This window comes from Pelobates fuscus, chromosome 1, assembly GCF_036172605.1.
Source record: "Pelobates fuscus isolate aPelFus1 chromosome 1, aPelFus1.pri, whole genome shotgun sequence".
Classification (NCBI taxonomy): domain Eukaryota; kingdom Metazoa; phylum Chordata; class Amphibia; order Anura; family Pelobatidae; genus Pelobates; species Pelobates fuscus.
Genome location: NC_086317.1, coordinates 486991689 through 487007363, shown reverse-complemented (window position 1 = coordinate 487007363; position 15675 = coordinate 486991689). Strand labels below are relative to the sequence as shown.

At 43.6% G+C, this 15675-nt stretch overlaps 1 protein-coding gene across 1 annotated transcript in view; it reads left to right on the top strand.

Annotated features, from left to right (window-relative positions):
• The first annotated feature begins 957 nt into the window (after nt 1-957).
• STARD10 (StAR related lipid transfer domain containing 10) overlaps nt 958-15675 on the top strand; it is a 54075-nt gene continuing 39357 nt past the window's right edge. The window contains exon 1 of the mRNA XM_063432796.1: nt 958-1118. Coding sequence (XP_063288866.1) covers nt 960-1118 — 159 coding nt within the window. The 5' untranslated portion in view covers nt 958-959. The remainder of the gene's footprint in view (nt 1119-15675) is intronic.

The window sequence follows — 15675 nt, the reverse complement described above, 5'->3', positions numbered from 1 at the left end:
TGTATCATTATATCTGTACGGACTGACCCATACAGACTGTATCATTATATCTGTACGGACTGACCCATACAGACTGTATCATTATACCTGTACAGACTGACCCATACAGACTGTATCATTATATCTCTACAGACTGACCCATACAGACTGTATCATTATATCTGTACGGACTGACCCATACAGACTGTATCATTATATCTGTACAGACTGACCCATACAGACTGTATCATTATATCTGTACGGACTGACCCATACAGACTGTATCATTATATCTGTACGGACTGACCCATACAGACTGTATCATTATATCTGTACGGACTGACCCATACAGACTGTATCATTATATCTGTACAGACTGACCCATACAGACTGTATCATTATATCTGTACGGACTGACCCATACAGACTGTATCATTATATCTGTACGGACTGACCCATACAGACTGTATCATTATATCTGTACAGACTGACCCATACAGACTGTATCATTATATCTGTACAGACTGACCCATACAGACTGTATCATTATATCTGTACGGACTGACCCATACAGACTGTATCATTATATCTGTACGGACTGACCCATACAGACTGTATCATTATATCTGTACGGACTGACCCATACAGACTGTATCATTATACCTGTACAGACTGACCCATACAGACTGTATCATTATATCTCTACAGACTGACCCATACAGACTGTATCATTATATCTGTACGGACTGACCCATACAGACTGTATCATTATATCTGTACAGACTGACCCATACAGACTGTATCATTATATCTGTACAGACTGACCCATACAGACTGTATCATTATATCTGTACGGACTGACCCATACAGACTGTATCATTATATCTGTACGGACTGACCCATACAGACTGTATCATTATATCTGTACGGACTGACCCATACAGACTGTATCATTATATCTGTACGGACTGACCGCCAACATGTCCAGGGACAGTGTCCAGATCCCAGATGACAGAGACTTTCAGAACTTCAAGAGTGAGTGCCACTCAGAGACTGGCTGGACTCAGACTTACAGCAAATCAGGGGTCACTGTCTGGGTGCAGATCCTGGAGGAGGAGAGAGCCCTGCACAAGATCAAGGTAAGAATCAAGTCTCAATGCCAGACCATGCCATACCAGACCATACCAGGCCATACCATACCAGGCCATGCCATTCCATACCATTCCATTCCATGTACAGACTGACCCATATCATACCATACCATAACAGGCCATTCCATACCAGACCATGCCATTCTATACCATACCAGACCATGCCATTCTATACCATACCAGACCATGCCATTCTATACCATACCAGACCATGCCATTCTATACCATACCAGACCATGCCATTCTATACCATACCAGACCATGCCATTCCATACCAGACCATGCCATTCCAGACCATTCCATTCCATGTACAGACTGACCCATATAATACCAAACCAGGCCATGCCATTCCATACCAGATCATGCCATTCCATACCAGACCATGCCATACCATACCATTCCATTCCATGTACAGACTGACCCATATAATATCATACCATAACAGGCCATTCTATACCATACCAGACCATGCCATTCCATACCAGACCATGCCATTCTATACCATAACAGGCCATGCCATTCTATACCATACCAGGCCATGCCATTCTATACCATAACAGGCCATGCCATTCTATACCATACCAGACCATGCCATTCTATACCATACCAGGCCATGCCATTCCATACACACCAACCCAGTTAGTTTAGTCAAACCAGAATAAAGACACCATATCTCAGTCACAAGACAAAGATAATTCCTTGGCCACAGAGCTTACAATCTAATTGGAAACATTGTGTTATTTACCATTTTTATAAAACATATTTCAGATAAAATCAAACAGCTGGCAGTTAATGAAAAGTTTGTAAGAAATAAATACTGAGAAAACTTGTATAAGAATCCCATTTTCAGTCATTAACTCTTTATGGTCCAGAGAGCTGTGAAACACATTGCAGAGGAAAATCATGGAGTATTAATTCATGAGTACACAAAGTAACTATAGCCTGGATTATTTTTAGATTCATTCTGCAAAAAATGCTGTTGTTTTTTAGACCTAGGCAAACTGCATCATTGTGTCTATAGAGACTAACCTATAAACAATGTATACTTATATCTGTATGGACTGAACAATACAGACTGTATCATTATATCTGTACAGACTGACCCATACAGACTGTATCATTATATCTGTACGGACTGACCCATACAGACTGTATCATTATATCTGTACAGACTGACCCATACAGACTGTATCATTATATCTGTACGGACTGACCCATACAGACTGTATCATTATATCTGTACAGACTGACCCATACAGACTGTATCATTATATCTGTACGGACTGACCCATACAGACTGTATCATTATATCTGTACAGACTGACCCATACAGACTGTATCATTATATCTGTACAGACTGACCCATACAGACTGTATCATTATATCTGTACGGACTGACCCATACAGACTGTATCATTATATCTGTACAGACTGACCCATACAGACTGTATCATTATATCTGTACAGACTGACCCATACAGACTGTATCATTATATCTGTACGGACTGACCCATACAGACTGTATCATTATATCTGTACAGACTGACCCATACAGACTGTATCATTATATCTGTACAGACTGACCCATACAGACTGTATCATTATATCTGTACGGACTGACCCATACAGACTGTATCATTATATCTGTACAGACTGACCCATACAGACTGTATCATTATATCTGTACGGACTGACCCATACAGACTGTATCATTATATCTGTACAGACTGACCCATACAGACTGTATCATTATATCTGTACGGACTGACCCATACAGGCTGTATCATTATATCTGTACGGACTGACCCATACAGACTGTATCATTATATCTGTACGGACTGACCCATACAGACTGTATCATTATATCTGTACAGACTGACCCATACAGACTGTATCATTATATCTGTACAGACTGACCCATACAGACTGTATCATTATATCTGTACAGACTGACCCATACAGACTGTATCATTATATCTGTACAGACTGACCCATACAGACTGTATCATTATATCTGTACAGACTGACCCATACAGACTGTATCATTATATCTGTACGGACTGACCCATACAGACTGTATCATTATATCTGTACGGACTGACCCATACAGACTGTATCATTATATCTGTACGGACTGACCCATACAGACTGTATCATTATATCTGTACAGACTGACCCATACAGACTGTATCATTATATCTGTACGGACTGACCCATACAGACTGTATCATTATATCTGTACGGACTGACCCATACAGACTGTATCATTATATCTGTACGGACTGACCCATACAGACTGTATCATTATATCTGTACAGACTGACCCATACAGACTGTATCATTATATCTGTACGGACTGACCCATACAGACTGTATCATTATATCTGTACAGACTGACCCATACAGACTGTATCATTATATCTGTACAGACTGACCCATACAGACTGTATCATTATATCTGTACGGACTGACCCATACAGACTGTATCATTATATCTGTACAGACTGACCCATACAGACTGTATCATTATATCTGTACGGACTGACCCATACAGACTGTATCATTATATCTGTACAGACTGACCCATACAGACTGTATCATTATATCTGTACAGACTGACCCATACAGACTGTATCATTATATCTGTACGGACTGACCCATACAGACTGTATCATTATATCTGTATGGACTGACCCATACAGACTGTATCATTATATCTGTACAGACTGACCCATACAGACTGTATCATTATATCTGTACGGACTGACCCATACAGACTGTATCATTATATCTGTACAGACTGACCCATACAGACTGTATCATTATATCTGTACAGACTGACCCATACAGACTGTATCATTATATCTGTACAGACTGACCCATACAGACTGTATCATTATATCTGTACGGACTGACCCATACAGACTGTATCATTATATCTGTACAGACTGACCCATACAGACTGTATCATTATATCTGTACGGACTGACCCATACAGACTGTATCATTATATCTGTACAGACACACTGTTCCTTAGAAAGCTGCAGCTATGAGACTGAACGCACATATTTAACAAGAAAAGTTTTCTCCTTCGTTTAACCCCTTTTGTTCCCTTGTTACTCGCCCCTCCAGCACTCACATGGTTAATTTCTGATTTCCGAGCTGAGCTTTCCTTGAGGGCTGGTACCTGGGCATCTCGAGGGTGCTCGGCGTGTGAATACACAGACACAGAAATGAAAGTTTGACTTGTGGCCCTGTGTAGCTATTATCCACGCTGTCCACACACTGTATTAGATTCAATCATTAACACATAGGTCGAGGATGGAGATAGTTGTTATGTGGGGATCATTCTCTATAAAGATGGTTCTAATAAATTGACAAATAGCCAAACCTAGGCCAAACCAAGGCCAAACCTGGGCCACACAAAGGCCAAACCTGGGCCACACAAAGGCCAAACCTGGGCCACACCAAGGCCAAACCTGGGCCACACCAAGGCCAAAGCTGGGATGTTCTGTACGCATTGCCTGTAACGGCCTATATTTACTAATCCAGATCCCATTCATTTATTTCTCCACAATTCAAACTTCAGAGAACTAAAACCCTTTGAAGATTCCTCCTTAATACAATACGCATCTTACTCCTTCCCCGTCAGGGGGATTAAAGACAAAATAGTCAATATTTGAGCAGAAACAACGAATTTACAAATGTTAGATCAAAGTATTCGAACTGGAGAAGTCTGAAACTCCAGTTTTTGTTCGATCTCTATTTGGTCCTAATTCCTGCGATTTCCATGTACCCATAGTGCATTGCAGCTGTGCAGTTTTAACGTTGCGAGGGTTAATGTGGAGTTGCCAAATTTCCTGCGTCAGAAGATACTAAACCCTTCAGTGTAAGGGAGTGTGAATTGCTTGTGTATAATTGACACAATCCCCAGCCAGCACGGTTCCTCTTTAATTATTTCCATTTATCTTAGAAGGTTCCATGGAAGTTCTCACTGTACAAGCATTTACCTCCTGCAGGTAAATCGTTTCCTCTCATCAGACGGGGGGCAGAGTGGGCAGTAGGCACTGTGCCCATCTCATACTCTACTTGCGCTTATCACTAACAGCTTGTGGTGCGCCAATCTTTGAAAACTACAACCCCCATAATGCTTTTAAAGCTGGTACTCTTGCAGTCTGTTTAAAATAAATATGTATTTAATAAGAGTAGCTTTGAATGATTTTAGATATATCAGCATCTCTCCGTCGTAAAATGTTATGGTTTTTGCCTTTATGCAAATTACTCGCTGTTTTGTTTGTTTGTGATTATGGTCATGTATCGCACCTACAAAGTACACCTACCTTAACATGTTTCTGTAAATCGTCACTTCAAAAGGGCTATTATATAATTATTATAAATAAACAAACAATTTAGAACATTATTCATTTTGCCATTTTAATGACCAAAACATGTACTGCAATAATTCTTCGTATTCCATTCTGTCCTATTTTCTTGGGCTGAATTATTCCATCTGCTAGACACGTGGTACAAGGTGCAGCCAATCACAGCTCGAATACATTTATTTATTTATTTATAAAATATTTTACCAGGAAAGATACATTGAGATTTCTCTCGTTTTCAGGTATGTCCTGGGTCCACAAAACATTCCATTGTTACATTATGGTACAATAAAATACAAAAACAATATTGATACACAATATATACAAAATGTAACATAGAACAGGTAGGAAATATATAATCAACCATGACAGGTGCATTCTGTTTTGAGGTATGTAGAGAGGGATCTCTTAAAGGATTTTAGGCCTGGGGAAGATTTATTGACATTCTAACAATCAATCCAATTTGTTTTATGTTTCGCTGCTCTCCTGTAGGTTACATGGATAAGAAACAAACTGTCGTTATGCTGACAGCACATTAAATAGATCCAGAATATTACTTATGTGTGTAGCACACCCAGGGCTATAGCGCAGTAATGTGTCTGCTTCCTCTATTAGTAGCTACTTGAATAATTCATTCTCAGGTTTACTTCGATTTCTATTTAAATCGTTTCGTTCAGTGGTTGGACTGCGTTACGTCACTTCCAGTACAACATCCTCCTAATGAGTAAAGTGAAAGCAAAGTTTTATTTCAGTGTTTATTTGTGGTTCGTTAATAGAAGAAAAAAATAAAATATTGATACCACTTTTAAACTCTGACATCTGATAATCATACGACAGCGCATACTGTAGGCACTCAGTAGCTGCTATGAATGATGGGTGTTATATTGGACAGTCAGTGTCTGAGATACCCTTTGTTTTTTATGTAATACAGGTAGCGTGGATCTATTTAGGGCTCCCTGTAGTATTATCCATAAAAATATACCTTTCAAGCAGGCTTCGGAGTATAATCGTCAGCAATCAGGTTGCCCTTTTATCTCCGTCCATACTTTTTTAACCATTGCTCCTATTCTGCTATAGAATGTCTTTCCAAAGGTGCAGTTCCAGAATGTTGAGAGTATTTAAGATATTAAACTATCATCTTTAGAGCTCTATGTATGATCCACTGTTATCCATCATTCATCCATGAATTCTGAACATGTTCCTCCGTTGTGGACATAATCAGGTTCTTCTAGGGAAGGACTATAAGATGTAAGGCTCTTCTTTGTGGAATCTGGTAGGTTTGCTCCTGTAATATATTTATGCATTGTGACTGAGCTCCTGTACTCCAACTTAGTACCTCCGCCAGATTCCTAGCTGCTTTCAGAGACCCTTCACCCCCAGTAACAAAAGCTTGACTGGGGACGCTGAGAACCTCTTCCACCCTAGACTAGGCTGTAGCTTTCTCCTTCCAGGCCTCTTCAGCTCCTCTTCCAGACAGTTATCCACAACTCTGCCTCCACTGTGACTAGCTCCTGCCTTTACAAAGGCACTTGTGGCCCTCAGGCTGAGCTCTTTTTAAGGTATCCCAGGATACTGGGACCAAGCCAGCAGCAGACTCTGAAGACTCTGTTACTGGGATCCCTGAACAAACCAGGACACAAAGTTCCAGATGGCACTACCATACTCAACTTTATTTTTACTCAGGACTAGCCCATATGTGCATAACATTAAACTTGCTGTGACAAACTCATTCTAATATAAATAACCAAATCATATGGGGAAACATACAGGAACTCATAATAACATATTCATAATAGGGTGGGGAAGACAATAACAAACATATCTCCCCTGCATGTAGAAACCGTAATATGCAAATCTACCTGAATATGCAAATTAACTAGTCTTGCTATTTAGGTAGTGCACACAAACCATTTAACAATAAACAATTAAATGATATTATACGCACCCTGCACCTATAATAGGCACAGGGTGACTAGAACATAAGAATAACCCAGTGACCTATATCATGTGTCCGTCTTATACTCATGGTGATGGTGACTACCGTCACATGAAGGGTTAATGAGGGTCTGGGCACTGAATCCAAGATTAAAGTTCAGCATTTCTCCCCTGTTACTGAAATATGTATTGCTACAGTGGGATTGTAGCATTGGAAACCGTTGGCTGGTGGAATATACTAATTATTCCAGCAAGATGAGCTTTGTGTGGCCTCCTTCCCTTGCAGATTGCTGTTGCTTCTGTCTTCCTCCCCCTGTAGTGTGGGGTCTTTCACTCTGTAGAGCTTTTTTCCGTATTTATCAACCTGTAGAGCCTTGTGCTACCTGTCAGAGCTACACAGAGATATATTGTCCTAGCAGTAACAGAAGAAGGGTTAACATCCCGGTTTCACCTTAATAACATGTGTTGTGTATATTTCAGATGGCGGAGAGATTAGTCACCGTTGGTAGTGTTTGAGAAAGTGCTCCAGATGTCACTTGCTCTATGCCGTTGCCAAACCAGCTTAGTATAAAGAAAAACTTGTTCTCCCAGTTATTAAGTGAACTTTGTACCTGATCAAAAGGCTTAAATTACTGCTCAAACACCTGACATCTAACGCCATGTTGGCAAAATGTGTCCCACAACCACCAATCACTATTGGACGTCCAGCAACAGATGGCTGGCCACAATTTGTCCAAGAGTATTCAAAAATATTGTGAAACACAATTACACAATTACAGGGGTAGCGCCTCTAATGGCTATTTCCAAACAAACTGCAATGTTTAACATGACAGTGCCATAGCACCCAGACCACTTCATTGACGTGAAGTTGACTGGGTGACTATAGTCGTTCTTTAAACTGGAAATGGTAGCGATTTGATGAAGGGAATTGCAAACTTTCAGCCAAATCAGCTCACTGGGGAAAGTTCAGTTTGAAAAATTGTTTTAAAAAAATCATAGCTTTAATAACCTGTAGACTACGCAGCCCATTTCTATTCCAAAAACATCCCCATCTTTAAAGGGGGGAGGGGGATAAGTGCTACACAAATAGCTGGCTTTGAAGGATTGGGCTATTACTATGTTTCAATGCATTGAATCAAATAATCCAGAACTTGTGAGCTTTCTGTTGACTTGGAAGTTCATACATAAAAAGATGAAACTGAACAAAACATTCATTTAGCCGGAATGTTCATTAATGGGGCAGTGGGATCTTCAAACCTGGGCCCATATTAGAACTTCCGCTGCAGTTAAACCAAGTTAGAATGTATCACGAGTATGTTATACAGATATCATCAAACCCGCAGTGCAGAGTACGACACATGTTAACTGCTGATTGGTGTAGTTACGTAGATGACATATAATGCAGTTAGAAGATATACATCGAACACACCATAGATTCGAACCTCTCTCAAACCAACCAGAATATCACAGACCAGTGGTTTATCTCATGTGCCATCTCAGAATCCTTTCAGCAGTGAATAGGCCGAGTTAAGCTTCAGATCCACCAATATCGGTGGGATGGTCAATGAGTGAAGCAGAGTCTGCGTGAGTTAGAACACTCCATGGGGGAGAATAAAGTAATGATAAGTTCTGAAAGTGAGCTTCTAACCCTTAATTATCGAATGTCGAGTGTTCTCCAACCAACCAGTCACATTAATAACATTTAGTAGTGTTATATCACATTATTAGATCAAATTGTAATGACTTAATAGGGTTTATGCGCTAAGAACCAAATTGGAAAATTCAGGCTTAAAATCGAAGCAGTGTCTATAGGTGAATTTGTCCAAATCTAACTTTATGGCCTCAGCTTCGCAATTAGTTTTTCGGTTCTCAATAATTTATTGTTTCCTGAACACGTTAGTGCTCAATTTATCTTCAGTTTCTTTGTGTAAATTGCATAGAAGTCTAACAAAGTACGTATCCCTTTCAATACAGAGCCGAGGTTAGTTCGTGTAATGACCGCCAGAATTTTTGATTGTACGTTGCAGAGTTCCATTTCCCATCAAACCCTCTGTTGCCCATCCTTTCACTTATTTCTCGTCTAAATACTACATAATTATTATTAATTAATTCTCAGTTCTTAATGACTACGAATTGAACTGCGCTGTGGAATCTGTTGGAGCTTATTAAATAGTGATAACAATAGAACTATACACCTGTGTTCTTGGTGAAGGGTAGCAAATAATACGTTCTGCCTGGCAGTATCTAGAATTCATGTGCTGCTAGAAGATTGATTCATGAAACAAGTGATACCAAACAATAAGCCGTGTTTTGCCGATTTCTGTCCTCCAGCATATGAACACTCCATACTATCTGTCAGTACTTTTTATGTACTGCCTGTTAGAAGGCCTCCCATTCGCATCTGTTGCTTTGTACCCCATGCACCAGCGTCCCGATTTAGCGGGCAAGACTTACAACGCGTCCAGGAAAACGCGGCGGGCCTGGCGGTCTGTCTGAATGCACTGATTGTCTTTAATAATAATTATACATCTAACCTGCTGAGTATCCGCTGCCTGCTGAGCGGTGGGCATTTTACCCTCAGTAACAGGTTTATTTGATAAACATTGAACTGGGCGAAATGCAGAACAAATCACAATAAGGTTAAACAAGGCTCCAAAGCACGCTGTGACTATAGCGGAGTTTGTTAATGTTTATAAACCAGCTGTTTAATCGGAGTTTAGCGACTGACCCCTGTAATATCCTCCATTGAATGCGGCATTCTGCTCGCCCTGCACAACACTGATAACAAGCAGTTCCTCATACGATTTGGATACAATTCTGAATTCTACGCTTTTCTGTTAGGATGTTGCTCTATCTCTGCCCGCAGTGTGACTCAGCCATACCGGACCACATTGCAAATTGCTAATCTGTCCTTTCATCTCCCCGAGTGCGTGTGAGAGCAGCTTGTGATGCCTTTCAGTGAAGTGATCTATCACCCAGATCCTTTCAACAGAAGCCGAGCCTGCAATCATTGCAACATTAACCCCTTAAAGCTTGCTCCATCATAACCTAGTTCCCAGTAACAGGGCAAACTGTTTAGCAAAGTGATGCCCCCTTAGCAGGATCCTGCTGGGCTCCAAGCCTTGCCAGATAAAGTGCTTATGGTTTCTGCAGGAGCTAGAAGTCAGTCAAGCCAAGATTGATTGACTGAGATCATTAGAACCCCCTCCCCCCCCCACCCCCCCAGACGATGAATGCAATTCTGTACATAGGAATGTGCATAGGATTGACCAGCACGGGATTCTAATTCTGGGCTGGCTAATGACACTCCAATGACGTAGCTGCTCCTGGAGCAGAATGATTAAACGCAGTATGTGTCGCGTTTCAAGCAAAACGCTGCACACACAGACTCCAGGCACCATAACCACTTCAGAACACTGAGGTGGTTGGAATTACCCTTTGCTGAGAGGCCAGAACCACCATCATAGAACACAAATTGCTTCTAGGTGCCAATGGGCTAATCAAATAGGATCCCTTGGGAGCCTTCCTTAATGAACTCATTCATTATCCTATGGCACACGAACTGCACATTTTGAATTTGCTGCTTATTACTATGAGGGGATTATTTGTGTCCATACGTGGGGTATGAGGTCATATCACTGCGCAGGGGATGCTAAGATCCAGAACCACCTGGGGTTTGAATCCAAAACAAAACTTGATGAACCTTACGCTAACAGAGTTTGTCATGTCACGACATATCCCGCCTTGCTATGTTACGTACAGCGTCCGGGATATCAGGTATTCAGTGATATTCGGACACACTGCCCATCTAGTGTAACATCCTATACTAGTGATCTTTCTTTTTATATTAACCAGCTGCATTGAGGAAAAATTCAAAAACATTAATACACTTATACCTTCTTGCCTCCTCCACTTAGAGACACTCCAGACCCCTAGAGCAGTTCAATTTGCTGAAGTGCTTCATGTGTTAAGAGTGTGTCCTCTTTTTTTTTTTTTTTTTATCATTTTTCAAAAAGTATGGATTTCAGTAGCTATTGCCTTTTTAAAAAAAAAAAAAAATAACCTGGTTGCACCCCCTGGCTGTCAATCAGACAACTGTTCCCATAGCACCTCTTGATGCAAAGACTTCTCATTGAGATGCATTGGGAAGTCTGTGATTGGACAGCTACAGGAAGTCTGGGCAGGGCTAGAATGGGAGGGTTTACAAAAGATGCAGACAACAGATCTGCAGCTTTTGCAAGCTATTGTTGCATATATCGCAATGAACAAATGCATAATTAATTGCGTGCATGTTTTCATTTGGGTATGTCTACTAAACAGCGATTTTTTTTGTATTTGGGCATCGAAAAGTACCTGTAATAGTCAAACATCAGTGCTTCAGCTCGGCACTAGCACCACCTATGGGTGTGTGCTGCTCAAAGTCAATCCCCAGAGTTTAGGAATCTGACTGTCAACCGACACAATGTATACACTCAAGATCACAATTACAATCACAGGATTATTCACTAACGTGAGAATTCAGATTTACGGTTAAAATCGTTAAACTGGAATGAATCTTTACCTCGGCTACGCTTCCAGTTCAAGTACTTTGGCCTTAAATTTGCATTCACTGTAAATTCTCACTTTAACGAATAATCCTGTTAAGGCGACACTCTAGGTCTGGGTGCAGTGTCCCTGTCCCCTTCATGTCACTGAAGTAGTCCTGGTGCAGTGTCCCTGTCCCCTTCATGTCATTGAAGTAGTCTGGGTGCAGTGTCCCTGTCCCCTTCATGTCATTGAAGTAGTCTGGGTGCAGTGTCCCTGTCCCCCTTCATGTTATTGAAGCAGTCTGGGTGCAGTGTCCCTGTCCCCTTCATGTCATTGAAGCAGTCTGGGTGCAGTGTCCCTGTCCCCCTTCATGTCATTGAAGCAGTCTGGGTGCAGTGTCCCTGTCCCCTTCATGTCATTGAAGTAGTCTGGGTGCAGTGTCCCTGTCCCCTTCATGTCATTGAAGCAGTCTGGGTGCAGTGTCCCTGTCCCCCTTCATGTCATTGAAGTAGTCTGGGTGCAGTGTCCCTGTCCCCCTTCATGTCATTGAAGTAGTCTGGGTGCAGTGTCCCTGTCCCCCTTCATGTCATTGAAGCAGTCTGGGTGCAGTGTCCCTGTCCCCCTTCATGTATTGAAGCAGTCTGGGTGCAGTGTCCCTGTCCCCCTTCATGTCATTGAAGCAGTCTGGGTACAGTGTCCCTGTCCCCCTTCATGTCATTGAAGCAGTCTGGGTGCAGTGTCCCTGTCCCCTTCATGTCATTGAAGTAGTCTGGGTGCAGTGTCCCTGTCCCCCTTCATGTTATTGAAGCAGTCTGGGTGCAGTGTCCCTGTCCCCTTCATGTCATTGAAGCAGTCTGGGTGCAGTGTCCCTGTCCCCCTTCATGTCATTGAAGCAGTCTGGGTGCAGTGTCCCTGTCCCCTTCATGTCATTGAAGTAGTCTGGGTGCAGTGTCCCTGTCCCCTTCATGTCATTGAAGCAGTCTGGGTGCAGTGTCCCTGTCCCCCTTCATGTCATTGAAGTAGTCTGGGTGCAGTGTCCCTGTCCCCCTTCATGTCATTGAAGTAGTCTGGGTGCAGTGTCCCTGTCCCCCTTCATGTCATTGAAGCAGTCTGGGTGCAGTGTCCCTGTCCCCCTTCATGTATTGAAGCAGTCTCGGTGCAGTGTCCCTGTCCCCCTTCATGTCATTGAAGCAGTCTGGGTACAGTGTCCCTGTCCCCCTTCATGTCATTGAAGCAGTCTGGGTGCAGTGTCCCTGTCCCCCTTCATGTATTGAAGCAGTCTGGGTGCAGTGTCCCTGTCCCCCTTCATGTCATTGAAGCAGTCTGGGTGCAGTGTCCCTGTCCCCCTTCATGTCATTGAAGCAGTCTGGGTGCAGTGTCCCTGTCCCCTTCATGTCATTGAAGCAGTCTGGGTGCAGTGTCCCTGTCCCCTTCATGTCATTGAAGCAGTCTGGGTGCAGTATCCCTGTCCCCCTTCATGTCATTGAAGTAGCCTGGGTGCAGTGTCCCTGTCCCCCTTCATGTATTGAAGCAGTCTGGGTGCAGTGTCCCTGTCCCCCTTCATGTATTGAAGCAGTCTGGGTGCAGTGTCCCTGTCCCCCTTCATGTATTGAAGCAGTCTGGGTGCAGTGTCCCTGTCCCCCTTCATGTCATTGAAGCAGTCTGGGTGCAGTGTCCCTGTCCCCCTTCATGTCATTGAAGCAGTCTGGGTGCAGTGTCCCTCTCCCCCTTCATGTATTGAAGCAGTCTGGGTGCAGTGTCCCTGTCCCCTTCATGTCATTGAAGTAGTCTGGGTGCAGTGTCCCTGTCCCCCTTCATGTCATTGAAGCAGTCTGGGTGCAGTGTCCCTGTCCCCTTCATGTCATTGAAGCAGTCTGGGTGCAGTGTCCCTGTCCCCCTTCATGTCATTGAAGTAGTCTGGGTGCAGTGTCCCTGTCCCCCTTCATGTCATTGAAGCAGTCTGGGTGCAGTGTCCCTGTCCCCTTCATGTCATTGAAGCAGTCTGGGTGCAGTGTCCCTGTCCCCCTTCATGTCATTGAAGTAGTCTGGATGCAGTGTCCCTGTCCCCCTTCATGTATTGAAGTAGTCTGGATGCAGTGTCCTTGTCCCCTTCATGTCATTGAAATAGTCCTGGTGCAGTGTCCCTGTCCCCCTTCATGTCACTGAAGTAGTCTGGGTGCAGTGTCCCTGTCCCCCTTCATGTCATTGAAGTAGTCTGGGTGCAGTGTCCCTGTCCCCCTTCATGTCATTGAAGTAGTCTGGATGCAGTGTCCCTGTCCCCCTTCATGTATTGAAGCAGTCTGGGTGCAGTGTCCCTGCCCCCCTTCATGTCATTGAAGTAGTCTGGATGCAGTGTCCCTGTCCCCCTTCATGTATTGAAGCAGTCTGGGTGCAGTGTCCTTGTCCCCTTCATGTCATTGAAATAGTCCTGGTGCAGTGTCCCTGTCCCCCTTCATGTCACTGAAGTAGTCTGGATGCAGTGTCCCTGTCCCCCTTCATGTCATTGAAGCAGTCTGGGTGCAGTGTCCCTGTCCCCCTTCATGTCATTGAAGCAGTCTGGGTGCAGTGTCCCTGTCCCCCTTCATGTCATTGAAGCAGTCTGGGTGCAGTGTCCCTGTCCCCCTTCATGTCATTGAAGTAGTCTGGATGCAGTGTCCCTGTCCCCCTTCATGTCATTGAAGTAGTCTGGATGCAGTGTCCCTGTCCCCCTTCATGTATTGAAGCAGTCTGGGTGCAGTGTCCCTGTCCCCCTTCATGTCATTGAAGTAGTCTGGGTGCCGTGTCCCTGTCCCCCTTCATGTCATTGAAGTAGTCTGGATGCAGTGTCCCTGTCCCCCTTCATGTATTGAAGCAGTCTGGGTGCAGTGTCCCTGTCCCCCTTCATGTCATTGAAGTGGTCTGGGTGCAGTGTCCCTGTCCCCCTTCATGTATTGAAGCAGTCTGGGTGCAGTGTCCCTGTCCCCCTTCATGTCATTGAAGTAGTCTGGGTGCAGTGTCCCTGTCCCCCTTCATGTATTGAAGTAGTCTGGATGGTCCCCCTTCATGTCATTGAAGCAGTCTGGGTGCAGTGTCCATGTCCCCCTTCATGTATTGAAGTAGTCTGGATGCAGTGTCCCTGTCTCCCTTCATGTCATTGAAGTAGTCTGGATGCAGTGTCCCTGTCCCCCTTCATGTATTGAAGCAGTCTGGGTGCAGTGTCCCTGTCCCCCTTCATGTCATTGAAGTAGTCTGGGTGCAGTGTCCCTGTCCCCCTTCATGTCATTGAAGTAGTCTGGGTGCAGTGTCCCTGTCCCCCTTCATGTATTGAAGCAGTCTGGGTGCAGTGTCCCTGTCCCCCTTCATGTCATTGAAGTAGTCTGGGTGCAGTGTCCCTGTCCCCCTTCATGTCATTGAAGTAGTCTGGGTGCAGTGTCCCTGTCCCCCTTCATGTCACTGAAGTAGTCTGGGTGCAGTGTCCCTGTCCCCCTTCATGTATTGAAGCAGTCTGGGTGCAGTGTCCCTGTCCCCCTTCATGTCATTGAAGTAGTCTGGGTGCAGTGTCCCTGTCCCCCTTCATGTCATTGAAGTAGTCTGGGTGCAGTGTCCCTGTCCCCCTTCATGTATTGAAGTAGTCTGGATGCAGTGTCCCTGTCCCCCTTCATGTCATTGAAGTAGTCTGGGTGCAGTGTCCCTGTCCCCCTTCATGTCATTGAAGCAGTCTGGGT